General features: G+C 36.8%; 1 protein-coding gene across 1 annotated transcript in view; it reads left to right on the top strand.

Moving 5' to 3' along the window:
- Window positions 1-21,851, top strand: part of LOC306842874 (tetraspanin-18B-like) — a 69,392-nt gene that overhangs the window by 21,132 nt on the left and 26,409 nt on the right. Inside the window, exon 2 of the mRNA XM_079374025.1 lies at window positions 10,262-10,341. Within this exon, the coding sequence (XP_079230151.1) occupies window positions 10,339-10,341 (3 nt within the window). The 5' untranslated portion in view covers window positions 10,262-10,338. The remainder of the gene's footprint in view (window positions 1-10,261; window positions 10,342-21,851) is intronic.

Here is a 21,851-nt window from a genome sequence, read left to right as displayed (position 1 = left end):
AAAATGTTACAAAATACAAAAATGGGACACCATACTACATCTGCCATATTAAATTTCAACATTTATTCAGCATGTGTAACAACATCATCTGTGTACAGTACAAACTAGGGTATATGACACAAAACAATATAAGGCACAATTAAACAAAGCATGAAAATTCACAGTATTCAAACATTAACATCTCACAATTAAGCTTTCGCTCATTTGCTAATTTGTTGTGAGCAGCCTCTCTCAGGGATCTTGTGTCCACTTTAGGGGAAAGCATTGTCTCGCGTAGCCAGAGCTTCAGACTGACGGCTGAAGGTCTGGAATCCATGGCAGCTTTTATTGGCCAAGGCCCGCCCATGAGGCCTCTTGACCGACATGTCAAACAACCACAGTTCATTTCGTTCAGCGTCAAGTTTCGGGCGTGGAAATGCCACAATAACAGACCGGTGTAAAACTCTCGGCACATATTTTACAGATTCTATGCCAGGAACTTTAAATATTTCACATACTTTTAAAAATCCAGCGGTTAGTTGATCCTTTCGTGAGGAGTTTGGCATCAAAGCATCTTTGTTTCCAGGTGGAACGTTAAAGAACGCGACACACACGTCTCCCAGAAATCCTGTATAATTCAACCAATCCGATGACGACTTCGAAACTCCTGAAGTGTTTCCACTTTTGTGTGCCATATGTATCAGACGTTTAGCCAACGGTTCGTGGTCATGAAGTCTGAGGCTGAGAATAGGGAAAGCACATCTCACTTTTTCTGGAAAAAAAAAAAAAAAAAAAATGGACATGAATAATATACATAAATAAATGACAAGCGGTCCTTTAGGTTGGTTTGAAAACTGTTGGTTTGAAATGTGTGTGTTGGAGCAGGTTTAGAACAAAGCTAGAACAGTTACCCTCCAGGAGCCAAGTGTGATACCCCTGATATAGTGTTATATAAAAATAAAAAATAAAAACTCACAGACTACATTCCTTTGTGGGAGCGCTGAAAAAAAAAAAAAAAAAAAAGATTCCAGGACAGTTAGTCTATAAATTATTAGACCAAAGCCAAAACCATGTTGTACTGTTTTGCTGTTGTTCTGAATATGAGCACAGCTATCATGTGTCCATAGGAACAATGATAAAACAACAACATGACTGCAATTTTGACATTTCTCTTTTACAACAGTACATTAAAAATGTAATTAATAGGGAGTAGAGATGCATGACATATCAGCAGATGATATATTATTGGCCATAAGAAGGAAAATTCAAACATTGTTATTGTACCAATAACTTAATTTCCACCAATAGTTCCAAAGATAATTACTGTAAATCTGGTATATTTGCGTGCATCAAAGAAATCCCTGATTACACGCAGGTTCTTTCATTTTGCAATATGACAATGGCACGGAGCAATAACACACTTCATTTTTAGTTTGTTTGACAGATGTTTTGCCAAAGCAACTGTGAAAAACACTAATAGAGAACTTTTATATTATCATGAGAAGTGTACAAATGTTTTCAGTTCATTATGAAACTGTGTGTGTGACAAAGAGTGTGTTTAGAATGTGAGAAACATATACTCCACTCTAGGTTTTCTTTTTCTGCTCCCTACTCACCAAATAGGAGCATTGAGGGCTTTCAAAAAATATGCTCCTCAATTCAGATCAATCCATTCCCCAACCTGCTTCTACTGTGCACCACATACATAATCTGGAATATTGTGAACACAGAGTAATACAAACAGTGAAATGTCTTGGACCACCAACAGGTCAATCAAATTTGAAGATTGATACTTAAGATTTTTTTCTAAATACAATTTTCTATTTACCTCACTTTCAGATTGAGGTCGTACCACGTCCTTAGCCTTCTCAGCTCATTGAGAATCTAAGAATCTCTGAAACAAGATTTTAACTAATTATTTTTTATATAAACAATTTATTTTATCTTATAAACAATTTAGAGAAATATAAAAGGTGCTTTGAAATTTTCTATAAAACATTATACTAGAGACTTTAGATTATGTTTAAAATGATACAGAGTGTAATCAATGAAGTTGCCATTTACAACACATGCATCATTTCTGCACTTCACTGTAGAACTTTATGTGGTAACATCTAAATGAACTGGTTATTTAACACGATCAACCTGACTGTATTGACAGATCAAAGTCATTTTTAAGATCAGGTAAATATTGGCTCTATACAACTGCATCAACTTCTTAAAGAGCATATTGTTTACTATTTACTGTAACTGCTTTATAATATTCCTAATTTTGTGAGAAGTTTTTGTTTAGATAAAATATAAATACCTGAAAGATGTGACTCCAGATATCAGTCCACTAATTTGTCCCTTACAGTTTTCAAGTTCCTCTCTGAGCCGCTGTTTTCTTCCGGTAGCCCTTCTATTCTTCTTTGCATCTCTTGAACTGATTCATTTACAGGGGCCTTGAAAAGATACATAAGCAGCATAAACATTCATTGTCTTTTGTGGTATTGTGTTTTGAAAAACTGGAATTGACGGTTTTATAGTATTTAGCCTACTATTTTCCGCCTGTTTTCTTGTGGACTTGTGTTTAATTAGTTGCTGCATTAAATGCTGTCCAGTCTTTGTTTCAGTTTTTTTTTTTTTTTATATATATATATATATATATATATATATATATATATATATATATATGTATGTATATGTGTGACTGGCAAAAAGAGCATACTTACTGAGGCTGAGCTGACAGTCTTTTCAGCTTCATCTGAGCTTTTTCGGTTTTACAATTCTTCATTTAGCCTATACCGGGTACATCAGCACCAGACTTTATCTTCCCAGTTAATCTCAACCTGCTTAAAGAGAGAGATTCATCCAGGCCTGACTCTGTAATATAAAAACACGTCAACAATAGGGCTGTCAGCTGATTGAACTTAGTACCTGAGATTTTTGTTTTACTCATTAATATCCTTTTAAATGTAAAACCAATACAGCAATTTAAAGCTAGGATAGACAATCTATATGAATGACAATTCTTACCTAAATACATGTACAGTACAATACCGAACAAAAGTAGACTTCTGCAGCAGCACTCTTTACTTGTTTAACTCACACAGAAAACACATGGTAGTGTATTGCACCGATTAATTTGCTATACTGAAAACTGCTATATTATGTACTGATCCACCACTGTAGTTCAGTTTACGAACACGACGCTATTGAGCTGGGCCTTTTTTGGCAATTTCAGTGTCCAATTTATGAACAAATAACTCTTATGGAGAGCTGTATGTTATTTCCAGTCGGTCTAAATCAAGTTTTGTTATGTTGATACTTGTTACTAATGTTAATACTTGTTACTATCTCATCTAAATAGAGTGATATGTGCTCGCGTGGTAAATTAAACTGACAAATACAACACAGTTAGCATAACATATGCACATAAAAGTACAGCAGAAGCACTTAATCTACTCACCAGCAAAAAAACGGAGACATCTGGTTTCTCACAGCGGGCCACCTGACGATTACTTCCTCGGAGAAATACCATTCTTCCTTAATGTTTCGTCTTGAATGTGCGTATCTTCAGTAAAATAAATTTTCAATTATGATAAAGTGAGATCAGACAATTGTTTATATTGTAAAATACTTTTAGCAGTTGATTACAGCTTGGCATTTTTATCATATATTAATTCAGATCTTATAATAACCTTAAAAATATCACATTACTTTTTCACAAACTATTATATTTCTGCCAGCTAGATTTTTGGAAATTTCACACAAAAACAATACAAAAACCATACAAATACAACACATTGTATTTTCTATAGTAAGTTCATGCTATATAGAAAGTGCTATGGTAATCCGGTCATATTTAGCTGTGTTGGAATTACCACACAAAAACCACATACAACATCCAATGGTAAATTCTTGTGATACTGTACAACAGAAAGTGCTGTGGTAATCCGGTCATATTTAGCTCTGCTCATTGTGTGGTCAATTTTTTGTGAATGTATGTAAAAGTATAAGCCAGTAATGCCTGTGAAGTAATATGTTAGCGTAGCACACAATCTTATACAGCTAGTCAGCTAACTGTGTTCTGTAGCATCTGCGCTGTGTTGCCAAAACTATCTTTTGGATCTAATGTAATTATTACCACATCCATGTTCTAGGTAATAATATGCAAAAGTTTGAACATTAATCTCTTAATTTTACAATAAGTAGTGAAACTTACCCAAAATAAAGGCTTAAACATCTAAAAAAACACACATTTAAGGGTCTCTTTTGGGTAAAGTTTTTAGACAGGTTTCAAAATGGCCGCCAGACAGTGTGAGCACATGGAGACCTATATCTCAGTGTGCAATGATCCGATTGACTTGAAATTATAGGAAGTATATAGTAACAAACACATCAATTGGTTAAGACATCAAGTAGGATAATAAGTTATTTTTTCTTTATATAATCTGATCTCAAAAATTAAAGTTTGCTTAATGGGTACGTGAGCTTAATAGGTGCCTTACATCACAGATGACAACAAACTCTTTAGCAGCTGGAAACCTATATCAGGCAAGAATGGGACCAAATTCCAACACCAAAACTCCAGAAACTCATAACCTTGATACCCAGACGTCTTCAAACTGTTTTGAAAAGAAGAGGAGATGCTACACCTGTCAGTCCTCTGTCGTGTGTGTCATGTGTTCCTGCCTCTTGTTTCCATATTTGGTTTGTTTCCTGTCCTTGTTAAATGTAATCATTAGTTTAATTCTTGTCCAGCCGTGTTCGTCTCATTATCTATGATTTACCTGTGTATATTAGTCCTGTCTGTTCAGTTAGATTTCGTCTGGTCTACTTGTTACCCCCCGTGTTTCCTGTCTGTAAGACTTGCCTTATTTGAAGTAAAGACTATTATTTGTGTTTACGTCCTCGTTTGCGTGTTCCTGTGTCCTCCTCGTGTGTGCACCGTGACAACACCATAGTAAACATGCCCCATCCCAACTATTTTGAGACTTGTAGCAGGCATCAAATTTGAAATCACATCATTTTGTTAATAAAAAATGTATGTATATACACAGTGGGTAAAATAAGTATTGAACACGTTACCATTTTTCTCAGTAAATATATTTCTAAAGATGCTGTTGACTTGAAATTTTCACCAGATGTCGGTAACAACCCACAAAGTAATCCATACATACAAAGAAAACCAATAAATTCAGAAATTAAGTTGTGTGTAATAAAATGGAATGACACAGGGAAAACGTACTGAACACATGAAGAAAGGTGGGTGCAAAAAGGCATGGAAAGCCAAGACACCATCTGAAATCTATCAGTAATTAGAAAGCAATCCTGCCACTAGTTGGTGGAAATTAATATTAGCTGGTTCAGTCCCAACACCTACAGTACCAGGATGATGATAATGAAACAAGAGTGGACAAGAATGGGCCAAAATCACACCTGAGCAATATGCGACTAGTTTCTCCATACATGAGGCGTCTTGAAGCAGTTATTACCAACAAAGGCTTTTGTACAAAGTATTAAATAAATTTCAGTAGTTGAATACTTTTTCCCTGTGTCGTTCCATTTTATCACACAACTTAATTTCTGAAATTATTTGTTTTGTTTTATTTGTATGTATGGATTCCGACATCTGGTGAAAATTTCCTGTCAACAGCACCTTTACAAATATATTTACTGGGAAAAATGGTGACGTATTCGATACTTATTTTACCTGCTGTATATATATTTACCTGTATTTCAATATATATAGTATATATATCCATCCATACATACACACATATACATATATATATATATATATATATATATATATATATATATATATATATATATATATATATATATATATATATATATATATATATGTGTATATGTATATATATATATATATGTATATATGTATATATTATGAGGTGCCAATCAGGAAATAATTATATAAGAATCTGAATATATAGATATACGTCTGAATATATAAATGTAAATTGTGAATATATAGAAATAAACCTGAATATATAGTTATAAGTCCGAATATATAGAAGTAAACCTGAATATATAGTTATAAGTCCGAATATATAGAAGTAAACCTGAATATATAGTTATAAGTCCGAATATATAGAAGTAAATCTGAATATATAAATGTAAATTGCGAATATATAGAAGTAAATCTGAATTTATAGCAGTAAATTGCGAATATATAGAAGTAAATCTGAATATATAGAAGTAAATTGCGAATATATAGAAGTAAATCTGAATTTATAGCAGTAAATTGCGAATATATAGAAGTAAATCCGAATATATAGAAGTAAATTGCGAATATATAGAAGTAAATCTGAATATATAAATGTAAATTGTGAATATATATTTATAAGTCTGAATATATAGAAGTAAATCTGAATATATAAATGTAAATTGCGATTATATAGAAGTAAATCTGAATATATAATTTTAAATTGTGAATATATAGATGTAAATCTGAATATAAGTACATATTTTTGGATTTACTTCTATAAGTCGGAACGTACAAAGGTAAATCATAAAATATACTTTTAAGTCTATGTGGGTTAGTGATGTTACGTTCGTGAACGAATCGTTCTTTTTGAACGAATCTTTTAGGTGAACGAATCATTCTCGTTCACGTAATCCATTGACTCATATTTCTCGTTCACTGAAATTCCTCCCTCCACCGCAGCGCGCCGCTATTGCGCGCATGCGTAGCTCTGGACCGTTTCATCTGTCAAAGAATGACTAAACCTCGAGCCAATAGCCTTCGAGTATGATACGAGGACGGAGCATGTGATTTGTTGAATCTAGTGAACGAATACGCCCTTCATTGAGTTGCTTTGAGTTTGAAAGAGTCAAATGAACTGTTACATACATACATCTCGTCTCATTATTACGTTCGTCGTTCGAACAACTGGTTCTTTGTTTTATTTTTTTATATTATTATTATTATTATTTTTTTTTTTTTTTTTATCATTTTGTTTTATTTATTTATATTATTGTTGTTTTATGTTTGAACAGTTACATACTTTTAAATAAAAAAAATATTTCATTATGTTAGTCATGTCATGCACTTTTGTTTGTTTAAAAACTGTGAAACATAAAAAAATATGGCAGTATTGATTATTTGCGTCACGTCATCCCATCTCATTTGCGTCACGTGACTCACGTCAGCAAATAGCATTTCAGCTCGGGTTTAGAAGGGGCATGTAATTGGTTGGATCGAACGAACGAACGAATATAATAGCATCATTGACCGAGATGGCTCTGTTTTGAGTCTGAACGAGAGAGAGATCTCCCGTTCGTGAACGAATTGAACGAACTGGTAGCTATACCCAGTTCGTTGACCGGGTAGGTCGGCCATTCTGTCAATCTAGTTCATCAATCAGCAGAAAGCGGATGCAAAGCACAGGTATCCGTACTGTGCACGCTTGTTTATATTCATATTTTACATACAGAATAACTCCTCGTTTAACATAATCTCAGATTTGAACGTGTAAATCTCTGCCTAAACAATTAAATGTTAACTAGCCTAGTATGCAAACAAATAAAAAAACACTTGTGCATTGGTCATCTGAAAAGAGTGTAATTTAAAAGATAAAAAGAGTAATGACTTTGATCACTTATTTAGACTTATTTTATTCATTTAATGAGAAGGGCACACTTTTTAATGAAGCCAAATCGGTTTTTATTTTGTAACAAGTAAATACGTTAGTTGAACAACACATTTTGCCACACATGCTGACGTATTTGTGTAATATGGAAAAATGGTCACTGAACGAATTAGTGAACGAATCTGAACGAATCATTTTGGTGAACGAACGAAAAATGAACGAGTCTCTGGAAAGAATCAAAATTTCCACCACTAATTGTGAACGATTGCCCTAGCCCTCTCAGCCATGTTGATTTGTGAGGACCTTTTGGCGCTACGGCCAGCCTTTTGTAAAATACAGAAAAAAAAATAAAAAATTCATTTGGTTTGCATAAGTGATACACTTACAGTAATTAATATAGTACAAAATTCACATTGATGCATTCAATTAATAAAAATAATTAATAAGAACATCTGTCTTTTGACATGCCTGATAATAAAGATATATTTATTTAGATGTAGACAATAAACATATATTCAGATTTGCATTTATATATTCTGATTTACTAATATATACACACAATTTACACTTATATATCCATAACTATAACTTTATATTCACAATTTACATTTATATATTCAGATTTACTTCTTTATATTCGCAATTTACTTCTATAAATTCAGATTTACTTCTATATATTCGCAATTTACATTTATATATTCAGATTTACTTCTATATATTCGCAATTTACTTCTATAAATTCAGATTTACTTCTATATATTCGCAATTTACTGCTATAAATTCAGATTTACTTCTATATATTCGCAATTTACTGCTATAAATTCAGATTTACTTCTATATATTCGCAATTTACATTTATATATTCAGATTTACTTCTATATATTCGCAATTTACTGCTATAAATTCAGATTTACTTCTATATATTCGCAATTTACTGCTATAAATTCAGATTTAATTCTATATATTCGCAATTTACATTTATATATTCAGATGTACTTCTATATATTCGCAATTTACATTTATATATTCAGATTTACTTCTATATATTCGCAATTTACATTTATATATTCAGATTTACTTCTATATATTCGGACTTATAACTATATATTCAGGTTTACTTCTATATATTCGGACTTATAACTATATATTCAGGTTTACTTCTATATATTCACAATTTACATTTATATATTCAGACGTATATCTATATATTCAGATTCTTATATAATTATTTCCTGATTGGCACCTCATAATATATATATATATATATATATATATATTATAGTAACTACTCATTTCGTTTAAAAAAAACCTCCCTGACCCCCCCCCATTTTGAAGTGCTGTCTTTGTAAATGCAATCTTGCTTCATGATTGTAGGTATTATATTTCACTGGAAAACCCTTAAATATGCTGCAAATGGACTGTTGCACTCTTTTGCAGCTTTACTTTCTCCTCCTGTGTGTCGCTATGGAAGCAATTGTTGTATGAACTAATGATATTCTGTACATGTATTTTTGTGGGGATTGTAGCGTGCTTGGAGAACAAGGGAATTCTGGTCTGCCAGGTCATAACTGAAACACAGAATTTGTCTAAAAAACACTTCTCAAGAAATGTTTTCATTGTGTTTACTTAAGTTAAAACATGAGCATCCTGGATTTTATTATACCTCTTTTATGTTATCCTTCTCCCTACATTAATCTACCCTTATTTAGAAAAAAATCTGCTGCAGTTTTCACAAACCTTTCAGTGCTATCATGAATAATGCTTTTGTGGCCACACTCGTAAAATAAAGGTTCCAAAATGGATTTTTACAGCAGTGCCATAAGAACTATTTGGGGTTCTCCTAAGAACTTTTCAATGTACAGCTCTTAAAAGAACCATTTTTTCTTAGTGTGAAGAATATTCTAAAGAGCCCTTTTCCACTTTTGTGCAATGAAACACTCCATGGATGTTAAAGGATCTTCATGGAACCACAGAAGAAAAGAAAGATCCTTTATTTTTAAGAGTGTGCCAGAAACATCTCAATATTAATTGGCTAGTAGTAGCACATTGCAACTAGGAGACACTTGTGGCAAAACAATATGAATAGCAGAAAGTTTAAGCATTTAGGCTTGTTAGCTGCACACAGTTGGTGATCCTCTCCAACAGTGAGAATCGGCTACAGGTAATTAGCTAGGAATGCTGTTTCTAATAAATTATTCATGACCTCTGACACTAATCAAGATTAGTAGCACCAAGCATAACAGGCAAAATGCAATCAGTTTGGCGTCAAACAATAAAGAGCAATTAACCAAGCAACGGATCTGACAAGCAATGGCAGCCATTAATATTTCACCTTCTTCAGTTGTGGGTTTCGATTGATTAAAGCTAGTATGATGCTCATTCTGTCCCAGTTCATTTCTTTACTCAAGCTGCAAAGTGAAAAATTCACGCACATGCTGTTTCAGAGTAGTGCACCACAGGGAATGTCATCAATAATGAATCCTCAATCTCGTCGCACTCCAAGATTCATACTTACTACCTGCCCTGTGCCAAGCTTTCCTCTGAGTCTTCAGTGTGGAGGAGTGCTGTTTTTCCTCCATCTTGCATGTTTTATTGTGCTTTTGTGGACTTGAATTTGCTTTGCTGTTTGCTTGATGTGATTAAATGTGCGCCATGACCTGTGGTTGTGTTTCTTTTCACAGCTAATAAGAACAGACGGAAAGAGAGAGCAGAGGCACTGCATCTTTTGACCTGAATCCTGAACTACATCAAAGAACTCATGGTAGGTGTTTTTGCTTATTAACATAAACATAGCTTCTGTGTGTTCTTAAAGCGATAGTTCAACTGAAATTGACCCTCATTCTGTTTTAAGTTCATTCTAAATATGGATACTGTTACTTTTTATATTCTGTAGTGTCTATTTATGTAGCATTCCCGGCTGTACAGATGCAGTTTACTCTCAGGGACTGATGTTTAAAAAGAATTTTATTCCCAGAAACACCGTAAGAGCTAAATGAAAGTAAACAAACAAACATTAGACATCTCACTGCAAATTATACATTTCCATAAACACATGAGAACACACATTTACAATCTAATTGTCTTTGTACTGGCCTTATTGTACTTTAGTTAACCTGAATATAAATTATAAATTGTTTTAATTACAACAATCTCCTTATAAAGTGCTAAATGGACTAAATGACAACTGAATTAACTATGAATTATTTTTGTACAGCTGACGATCTCAATTCAGAGAGAAAAACTTAAAATATATGAAATGACCAAATAAAGGCCTAATTTCCTGTAAACAATCTATCAGACGTTCAAATCAAGAGAAACAAAACAATAATACACTGAGTTCTGCATGTGACAGTAACAATCAAACACACACTCTACATAACATATCACTGATTTACACACTTGCATAGCCTATATGCTAACGGCCCACTAACAGATTCAAAGGAGAACGAAACAAACACTTTAGTCTCTCAAAATTTAGCATACAACATAAAATTAAAACGATACCTTGTGCCCTTCATCAGCCAGGAGCTAAGAGGCAGAAAGAAACCCTTTTTAAAGCTGTATTTTCACAGTTTGGAGAACTCTCATCTCACTTCCCTGGTAGCTTTAATCTGAATGGCACGTCACATAGAAAGTGCGCCAAAATACACACAGCGCGCCGCTGCACTTCCTTTTACCAACTTCAAAATAAGAGCATGTGTGGTAAGTAACGGACGCTCTTGTAAAACAAAAATAAAAATACAATGTCAACATTAAGCATTCAGCAAAAAACATTAATAAACCAAAACAAAGTTTTTAGCTCAGGTTTAACATTTGGCTGAGGTTTAATAAGAGTTCCCTTTTGAGAACACCTTTCTCAGGTAATCCATGACCACACCGCCCCCTATGGCTGGAGATAAAGGAGACGGCCCACTTCAGAGATAGGGAGATTTAATGGTCCTTTACACTCCCACCAAATCATGAGTGATTTGTATAACGTTAAGAAGTATAAATTACGAATGATTTTCACATAAAAAATTAACCTGTAACTCAGAAACGGACGTAAAGTGTCCATACTAAGGTGAATGAATATTAAAATTTAAGTAATATGATGAAAAGGATACACTTGGTTGTTCTCAGAAGCAGCTAGATAGTCTCCAGCAACAGGATCAGCTTCTGAACTGGGCGTTCAATGACAGACAGCTTGTTGAGTCTACGACCATCTTTTCCCAGATTCCGGTCACCAAGGCATACCTTGACTCGTCTCACAAGCCCGTCTTTATCTGTTGTAGTCTCTGTAACTCTGGCCAGCCGCCACTCATTTCTGGGCAGATCTTCAGCCTTTTCCATGACAATATCTCCCACTCGCAGGTTTCTCTTTGCTGTGTGCCAGCGCTGCCTGGTGGCAATGTTGGATAGATACTCCTTACGCCAACGACTCCAAAACTGCTCTGCAAGGTACTGAACATGACGCCACCTTTTCCTTGCATAGAGGTCTTCTCTGACGAATCTGCCTGGTGGTGGTAATGCTGGAATGGATTTCATAGTAAGCAGGTTATTAGGGGTGAGAGGTGCAAGGCTGTTAGGGTCGTTTAAGTTGTCAACTGAGAGTGGTCTACTGTTAACAATCGCCATAGCTTCATAAAAGAATGTCCGCAGTGATGCATCGTCCAGTCTGTCAGAAGACTGTGAGAGAGTTAAGCGAAGAACATTTCTCACTGTTCTGATTTGTCTCTCCCATACCCCGCCTGCGTGACTTGAATGGGGCGCATTTAGAACAAAGTCGCACTGCTTCTCAGCTAAGAACACTGTCAGACGATTGGTGTCAATTTCCTTTAGAGCATTTTTCAGTTCGTTCTTGGCTCCTACAAAGTTGGTGCCTTGGTCGCATTTGATTTGGCGCACTGCTCCCCGTAATGCAACAAAACAGCGCAGGCCATTGATGAAGGCATCTGTAGACATGTCATTTAGCATTTCTATATGAATAGCTCTGGAGCTGAAACATGTGAAGATGAGGCCGTACCTTTTATGTTCCTTCCGACCCTGTTTAGTGACAAAGGGACCAAAGCAGTCCATACCGCAGTATGTGAATGGTGGGGATGGATTTGTACGCTCTAAAGGGAGGTCTGCCATTCTTTGTTCTTCTGTTGGTCTCCTCAGCTTACGACATGTCACACAGTGATGCACATGGGATGCTACTGCTCTGTTCATTCCTGGAATCCAGTAGCCTTGTGATCTGATCTCATTTACTGTGAGGCCCTTTCCTTGGTGCTTGACATTCTCATGACATTGAGAGATTATCATCTTTGTTATGTGGTGATCTTTAGGAATGACAACTGGGTGTTTGACTGAACTGGGTAGGAGCGCATCGCAAAGTCTTCCTCCCACCTTGAGTACTCCTTCTTGATCCAGGAAGGCATCAAGCTGATACAGCTTGCTGCGAGGTGACAGCTGGGCCCCCTTTCTCAATAACTTGATCTCCCCTGGATATGCGTTTCTTTGCAAGTCCTTAATAATGATGCGTTCAGCATCTTCTCGTTCAGCTACCGTACTGTGACTGCTGGACTTATCCCCTTTGGCTCGGCGAACGAGGCGAGCCACAGCTTGGACAGCTCCAGAAAATGAAGACAGCTTTGACAAGCGGTCTGTGAGGCATTGACGCTTGACTTCTGTTGATTCTGCACTCAGTGTCTGAGCCTGTCTCACTTCAGGATCTCCAATCGTTAATGCCGTGTCAATAACTGCAATAGGAGGTATATCCTTCTTCCATAAGAATTTTGGCCCTGTCATCCAATTGGATGTAAGAATCTCACCAGCATTTAAACCTCTTGATGCATGGTCAGCAGGGTTTTCATTGGTGGGAACATATCTCCACTGTTGAGAGGTAGTGCTGAGATGTATCTTCTGCACTCCGTTCGCTACGAACGTGTGAAAGCGGCGTGCTTCGTTGTTAATGTATCCCAAAACCACTTGGGAGTCGGTCCAGAAGTGCTCTTCTATGTCTACATATTCCAGCTCCTGTTTAAGCATATTGCTCATGGCAACTGAGACGACAGCAGCTGTGAGTTCGAGCCTAGGAATAGTCTGAACCTTAATGGGAGCAACTCTAGATTTACCTACAACCAGGGCACAATGGATGTTTCCTTCTTCGTTGGTTAGTCTTAAATAGGAACACTGGCCATATCCGCTGTTGCTCGCATCAGAGAAGTGATGAAGTTCTCTTTTGATGACCTTTCCAAAGTTTGCAGGCACATAGCAGCGGGGTATACTGATCTTTTCTAAGTTCTCAAGATCAGCTTCCTAATGTTCCCACCTTGGCTGCAATTCTTTAAGAAGGGGGTCATCCCAGCCTGTTCCGTTTCTGCACATTTCCTGAAGCACTAATTTTCCACTGAGCAGGAAAGGGGCAATAAAGCCCAGTGGATCATACAGAGATGCAACTGTGGATAGGATGCCACGGCGTGTTGCTGGCTGGTCTTTTAGGTCAACAGAGAATCTGAATATGTCAAAATCCACGTGCCAGTGAATCCCTAAAGCTCTTTCTACAGGTGTGTCATCGAAGTTGAGGTCAAGCGCTTTTACTTCAATGGCTCGTTCAGAAATTGGAATGCTATCCAGGACAACTCTGTCATTTGAAATAAACTTGTGTAGTCTAAGACCACCTGAGGCACACAGTTGTCGAGCTTCTCTTGCTACCTGGACAGCTTCTTCTGTGCTGGCTAAACTGGTGACACCATCATCTACATAAAAGTTTGTTGTGATGAATTTTGAGCCAAGAGGATACATACACTCATTCTCCTTGGCGAGGTGTTTCAGACCATAGTTGGCGCATCCAGGTGATGAGGTTGCACCAAAAAGATGGACCTTCATGCGGTACTCTTGTGGGTGTAAAGCGAAGTCTCCGTTTTTCCACCAGAGAAAACGGAGATAGTTTCGATCTGCTTCTTCCACATGAAATTGGTGAAACATCTTTTCAACATCGCACATAAGGGCAACGGGGTGTTGTCTGAATCTTAAAAGAACACCAGTCAGCTTATTCATTAAATCTGGACCTTGGAGCAAGTGATCATTGAGACTGGTTCCCTGGTACTTGGCGGAGCAGTCAAAGACAACACGGAGCTTGTCTGGCTTCTTAGGATGATACACCCCATGATGAGGGATGTACCACTTCTCTCCATCCTTTCCTTCATCGTGCACTTCTTCCGCATTACCTCTCTGAATGACCTCTTCCATAAACCTCACATAGTGTTCCTTGTACCTTTCATCTTTCAGCAATTTCCTTTTAAGATGATTGAGCCTTACGATGGCAAGCTTCTTATTGTTAAGAAAGTGAGGTCTCTCTTTGAAGGGGAGAGGCATCTCGTAATGCCCCTGGTCGTTCTTCCTAATGCCTTGCTGCAGTTTGTTCAAGAAGAGGATGTCATCCTGTGACACAGTTTTATTATCTTCACCAGCGTCTTTGAAGTCAGACTCCAATACCTTAATAACATCTGCTGGAATCACTGGGGGGAGCTCTTTAATGCTGACTCTATGACAGATGGTGTTGAAGCTTTGTGATTCATGGTGTGAAGACAAGCGACCAACAATGCTCCATCCTAGGTCTGTATGAACTGCATAAGGTTCGTCATCTCCACCTAATATCACCTGTTTTGGTGCCAAAGCCTTTGGACAGCTGTAGCCTATCAGGAGACCAACCTCACAATCCTGCAGAGGTGGAATTTTGTCCACTATTGTAGAGAGATGCTTCCAGTGTCGTGCTGTGTCACAAGTAGGGATGTGAGTGCGGTTCACTGGAATGGAGTCCTTAGTATAGGCAGAGGGCAGGTTGAGGACAACGGGGGAGCTGTAGCCTCTTACTTTGAGACCTGACACCCTTTCACTCGGCATGACAACATCCTTTGCGGTCATGGTTGTCAACTTCAATCTCACAGGACACGAGTCAGCTTGTAGCTTGTTGCTGAGCTCTCGATCGACAAACACAGTATCACTCTGGGTGTCAAGCAGTGCATAAACAAGTTTCTCAGAACTTGGATTCCTCTCGGTTGATACCCACACTGGCACGATCATTGAAGTATTGGTGGATGGCTCACCATTATCTACTTTGTGAGACGTAGTAATAGTCGTCTCTGTGTCATCTTGGTTTGAGACTGGTGCAGAGTTGATTTTCTTTCTGTAGTTTTCATCATGTAGACACGTTGGATGTCTACCACTACAAGTGTCACAGGATAGACGGTGACGGCAGTCTTTCGCACTGTGGCCTAGTTTCATGCAACCATAGCAGAGTTTGTTCTCCTTCACATATTTCCGTTTCTCTTCTAGTGATTTTGCCATAAATTTTGTACAATTGTGAATCATATGCTTGATGTCTTTGCAGAAGAGACACATTTTAAAATTTCCTTTATTTGGGTTTTGTTTGTTGTCGTCATTTTGTTTGTTTTCCATAGCTGTTTGGATGTGAAAGACGTTAGCTCTGTTCCTTTTGCTGTCCTTAAGGTTCCATTTTTCCAAAGTGGGGTCAGAGGCACGAAGAGCGCTGAAGGAGGTGACAGGATTACAAGCAACCTCTGCTTCCATTGACATGAAGGTCACAAAATCTCTAAGCTTTGGAAAGTCATGAGTCTCAATCAGTGTCTGCGTGACCTGACGGTTCCACCGCGCTGCTGCCCAATCTGGTAATTTGAGTACCAGTTTCTGATTTTCATCGCAATCATTTAGTATTTCAAGCCCCTTAACATGAGGCATAGCTTGATGGCATGCATTCAAGAAATCAGAGAATTCTCTGAAGCCTTCTGAATCTTTAGGCTGAATCTTAGGCCATTTGGCTAGTTTTTCTCTAAATGCCTTCTGTATGACAAATGGCTGTCCATACCGTTGGTTCAGTTTGTTCCATGCATCATTATAGGCCTCATCATCATTCCTGTAGAAGATGCCATCAAGAGACTTACGAGCTGGCCCATCAACATACCTTTTTAAATAGTGCAGCTTGTCAGCAGAAGAAATGGCCTTTCCGCCAATGAGCGACACAAATGCAGTCTTCCACTCAATGAACTGGATAGGATCCCCATTGAACACAGGTGGTTCTGTTGCAGGCAGCTTGTTCAGGGCTATGCAATCTTGGACAGCTTGAGCGAGATATGATATATCAGATTTTGGAGGTGAGGATGTTGCTGGGATGCTGGTAGGGAGTGTTGCTGTGATGTTAGTAGGACGTTGGATGGGAAATGGAACCTCACGCTGCTGCGCTGTTATGCTTACATCCTGCTTTTCCCTTGTATTTGTGTCTGAATAATGAGAGTTAACTTCCTGTGCCATTTCTTGATCATAGGCCTGCAGTCTGGCTCTAGCTGCTTTTAGATCCTTCTCTGCCTTTAGTTTTTCCAATTCACACTTTCGAGCTTCAATTTCTTGTATAATTGAGTACTCCGCTTCTTTGGCTGCTAATTCAGCTGCTGCATCTGCCCGCTTGGCTGCAATGGACATAGCTGTAGACCTTGATGATGATGTTGTGCGTGAGACTGTGGATCCGTAAACAGAGCAAGCATAATCGTGATGGAGTAATTCACGAAGGCGGTGTTTTACATTTTCTCGGTCAAAGTCCTCAAGGCATGCTATTCTGTCAAAAATGATCTTCGAAATATCTTTCGTCACAGCTTCACAAGTATCAATTCTGCGTCTTGTGTCACTGGATGGAGCGATGTAATCTCTAATTTCTAGGTAGACATGCATGACATCATCTCTTCCCTTCTCAAGTGTATTAATAAGTGCTACCAGTTGGCTCTCACTAACGCCTGTTTTTAGCTCTTCCCTTGTATTGCGAGCCCGGTCCTTCCATTGTTCGTACAGCTGAATCAGTCTTTTCTCCTTTTTCAGGGCCTCCTCCTTTTTATATGCTTGCATCTTCTCCGTGGGTTTGCGTTGTCGACCAGAACGGTGAAGCTCCTCCTCTTCCGTTCCATTATGAGGCGCCTCCACCTGCTGGTCTGGGTCATTATTTTCAGAAGCGTCCATTTTCTTTACATCAAGTCTTCTGTTATTAGACAGCTTTCAGATTCTTCTGGGTGAAGCTCTTACTGTAGCATTCCCGGCTGAACAGATGCAGTTTACTCTCAGGGACTGATGTTTAAAAAGAATTTTATTCCCAGAAACACCGTAAGAGCTAAATGAAAGTAAACAAACAAACATTAGACATCTCACTGCAAATTATACATTTCCATAAACACATGAGAACACACATTTACAATCTAATTGTCTTTGTACTGGCCTTATTGTACTTTAGTTAACCTGAATATAAATTATAAATTGTTTTAATTACAACAATCTCCTTATAAAGTGCTAAATGGACTAAATGACAACTGAATTAACTATGAATTATTTTTGTACAGCTGACGATCTCAATTCAGAGAGAAAAACTTAAAATATATGAAATGACCAAATAAAGGCCTAATTTCCTGTAAACAATCTATCAGACGTTCAAATCAAGAGAAACAAAACAATAATACACTGAGTTCTGCATGTGACAGTAACAATCAAACACACACTCTACATAACATATCACTGATTTACACACTTGCATAGCCTATATGCTAACGGCCCACTAACAGATTCAAAGGAGAACGAAACAAACACTTTAGTCTCTCAAAATTTAGCATACAACATAAAATTAAAACGATACCTTGTGCCCTTCATCAGCCAGGAGCTAAGAGGCAGAAAGAACCCCTTTTTAAAGCTGTATTTTCACAGTTTGGAGAACTCTCATCTCACTTCCCTGGTAGCTTTAATCTGAATGGCACGTCACATAGAAAGTGCGCCAAAATACACACAGCGCGCCGCTGCACTTCCTTTTACCAACTTCAAAATAAGAGCATGTGTGGTAAGTAACGGACGCTCTTGTAAAACAAAAATAAAAATACAATGTCAACATTAAGCATTCAGCAAAAAACATTAATAAACCAAAACAAAGTTTTTAGCTCAGGTTTAACATTTGGCTCAGGTTTAATAAGAGTTCCCTTTTGAGAAAACCTTTCTCAGGTAATCCATGACCACACCGCCCCCTATGGCTGGAGATAAAGGAGACGGCCCACTTCAGAGATAGGGAGATTTAATGGTCCTTTACAATTTATACTAATTTCAAATAGCCAATTTTGTTTGCAAAGGCCATTTTCACTAACTCCGCCCACTATTGCTCAGATTTTTTTCTTTAGTACCACAGAGAATATTACTTACATTTACACTTTGTTTGAAGAGCATCTAACATATGTTTGCTGCAAACAGTATCTAGCATTATTTACACAACACTAAACACTCACTTTTATTTTTTCAAGTGTAAAGTCACATTCGTACATACATTTCTGTAAAATTTCATTGGCAATTTTGTCTATTGTCAGTAGTGTAACGATGTATGAATTCACTTCCAAACCAAGCAGCTTTCTGTTGGTCAGTGGCACAACTTGGACCTGTTTTCAAAATCTGCATGGTGAAATCTTTCACCCTAATGAAAGATTCTGCCCTTGAAAGTCCATTAAATAACAGTAAACGTGACTGCACCTTAAGACAAAAGCTGAAGTTTAAAGAATCTTTACACTGCTCTTTGCCATTCAGTGTAAAAAACTTTTTTTCAAAAAGAGCATTGTTCATAAACTCGTGCAATAGTTTCAAAGTCTTTTGAAATCACTCCATTTTTCTGTGTGAAGAAAAGACTCAAATTTAAAATATTTCCAGTTCTCTGCAGCACAGATTTCATTCTCCATTCTTTATATTTAAACTTGGTTGTTACAACACAATGGTATTTGGTGTCAAGGACGTCAAACATGGTGCATTTTGTAATCTGAATGAAAATTCAGATAAGATTTCAGAGCTTTGGCGGAAAGGAACATTTTCTGTGAATAACAACTTGTTTCTTACACAAAGGTGACATATGACTTCAGAAGTCTTTTATGAAACCACTTTTATGGTGGCTTTATGTAATCATTTTCAGTTTGACTGACATTGTCAAAAAATTGCGCATTACATACTTCCTCTCTTTGTGACTTGTCTTTCTCTTCACAGCTTTGATAATCACAATCATTTTACCAGTGTAGATGGGCTTTGCTCAATTCAGGGCAGTGATTTTGCTATACATATTAATTGCTTTGTAAATTCACCAATCAATACAACATTAATCCAGTCCATGCAAGCAATTTTTGCCTCTTCCACACAGTGCACTTTTCATGCACCATATCCAGCAAATAGCTTCATTAAAAAGGAAACGCTACGCAAAAATGAACTGAGTGGAAATGCAGTGAAATCATTGTGTTGACAGTGTTGTTTGGCTGGTGGAGGGCTGTTGGTGCACAAAGCCATTGTGACACTGTCAACAGCAGGGAGGTGATTGTCTTATACTGAAGCGACATCTATTATTTCTCTGTCATGGCTGGGATCCGGTCTTTGTGGGGAACTGATTTGCATTAAAACTCAGTGCATTAAAATTCCACACACATGCCAGCAATACACATGCATGGTGCTCAAAGTTAAAGGTCCCGCTGACAGAGATGCATCAACCGCTCCGTTCACCCTCCAAAGCCGACCCTCAAATGCCAAATAAGCAAAATGCTATGTTGATGAAGATTTGTGGTTTGACTTTTATTTTTGCCCTTTGTGCCTTTTAGGCTGCTTTGGTAAAGAAAGCATCTGCAAAGATGGAAATGAAAATCAGCTATCCTGTATTTACTGTGGACGCTGTCATGCCGCAGACAGTTTCTAAAGTTAAACTGATTGAGCTTTATAACAGATGGTAACTCTCCATAATAATCATATGCACGCCATCCATCTATAACAATGCTGGAGATTGGAGCTCTCAAGTGGCCACTTCAAACAGGGAGTCTGATGCTGTGTAATGGCGTCTGTAATTTCTGAATTTTCACATCAATATTTTCACATTAATCATGTGGGACTCGTTCACACTGTACCTCAGAATGAAGGAGCTCAATACATATTTAATTCTGTTCATTTTCACTTCATTTATGATTCTCTCAGATGTATGGTGAAAAGCAAGGGGAAGCTAGGATGTCTCTTTAAGAACAATGGACAGTTAATGATAAATCGTAACATGTTTAGAGATAAATTCCACATGCATGATGCATCATCCACTTTTTATTAAGAGAAATAAATGGAAACATTTGCTAATATAGTTGTTACAAATCATTGAAAAGCATGTGTCTGTTTCCCCCCATTTGGGAAAGATAAACCACTTCCTGTGGCAATAACTCACCTGTTCCAGATGTCATTTGATTTTTATACTCTGTATAAAAAAAAAATTATTGGAATTTTTTTTAATAGTCATCTTATCCGTTTAGTTTCATCAATATGAATAACGATTGACAAATAACAGTCAAATAAATACATCTGAAGCAAATGTATTTGAAAAAATTACATACAATGAAATGTGGATGTCACAATAGCAATAATAACTATAAACTCTAAATATTTTAAAATAATTATAGGTTATGAGAAATAATAAAGATTTTTTATGGAATTATAAATAACTCCATAAATAAAATCCTTAAATTTCATCATTATCATTTGTCAAAACCTGTTGTTGAATTATTAAATCTGAATTTATAATTATTATTGTTATTATGACATGCTTTCTTTGTTGTATATAATAATTTATGAAGAAAAAAATATATACATTGGTTTCAGAGAATCATAAATTAATTAGAAAATTAATTATCAGCCCTTAAAAATTTTTAATCAATTAAAAAAATGTTCAAATTATATGCATTTCACAAATGATGATGTTTAAATTAGATGTCAAACTTGAATATTCTATGAATGTGTGTGTGTGTGTGTGTGTGCGTGTGCGTGTGTGTGTGTGTGTGTGTGTGTGTGATCAAGAGGAAAATTTAATGTGGGGGCAAAGTCTTACCCCATTTTACCCCACATTGCTTAGATGTGGATCAGTGGATTGAAAACCAAATAAGACATTTTTACCCTTTTTGTTGTATAATCGGTGTACCCTGGAGATTCCGGGAGCTTTTTCCTATTTAGGACATCTTTCAACATAAGGCTGAAGAAAAGAAAAAATGCACAGTCTCTTCTGTGAGCTCTTTGTCACTGGAGAAGCACATGATTTGAGTTAATATGTTTATTGTGGAGCAAATTCTTCAGAAATGTAATGTTGCTTGAAGGAATGCATCCTTCCATTATGCATACCAAGATTAAAATTCCCATGTGTTTTCTAATAACTATATCACTGTCATCTTCTGTCTGCATTTATGTTTATGACTGTCATCACCAAACATATGCACTAAGGGA

This window comes from Barbus barbus (assembly GCF_936440315.1).
Source record: "Barbus barbus genome assembly, chromosome: 23".
Classification (NCBI taxonomy): domain Eukaryota; kingdom Metazoa; phylum Chordata; class Actinopteri; order Cypriniformes; family Cyprinidae; genus Barbus; species Barbus barbus.
The sequence above is the reverse complement of the archived record's forward strand: the minus strand, read 5'-3'. Positions and strand labels throughout refer to the sequence as shown.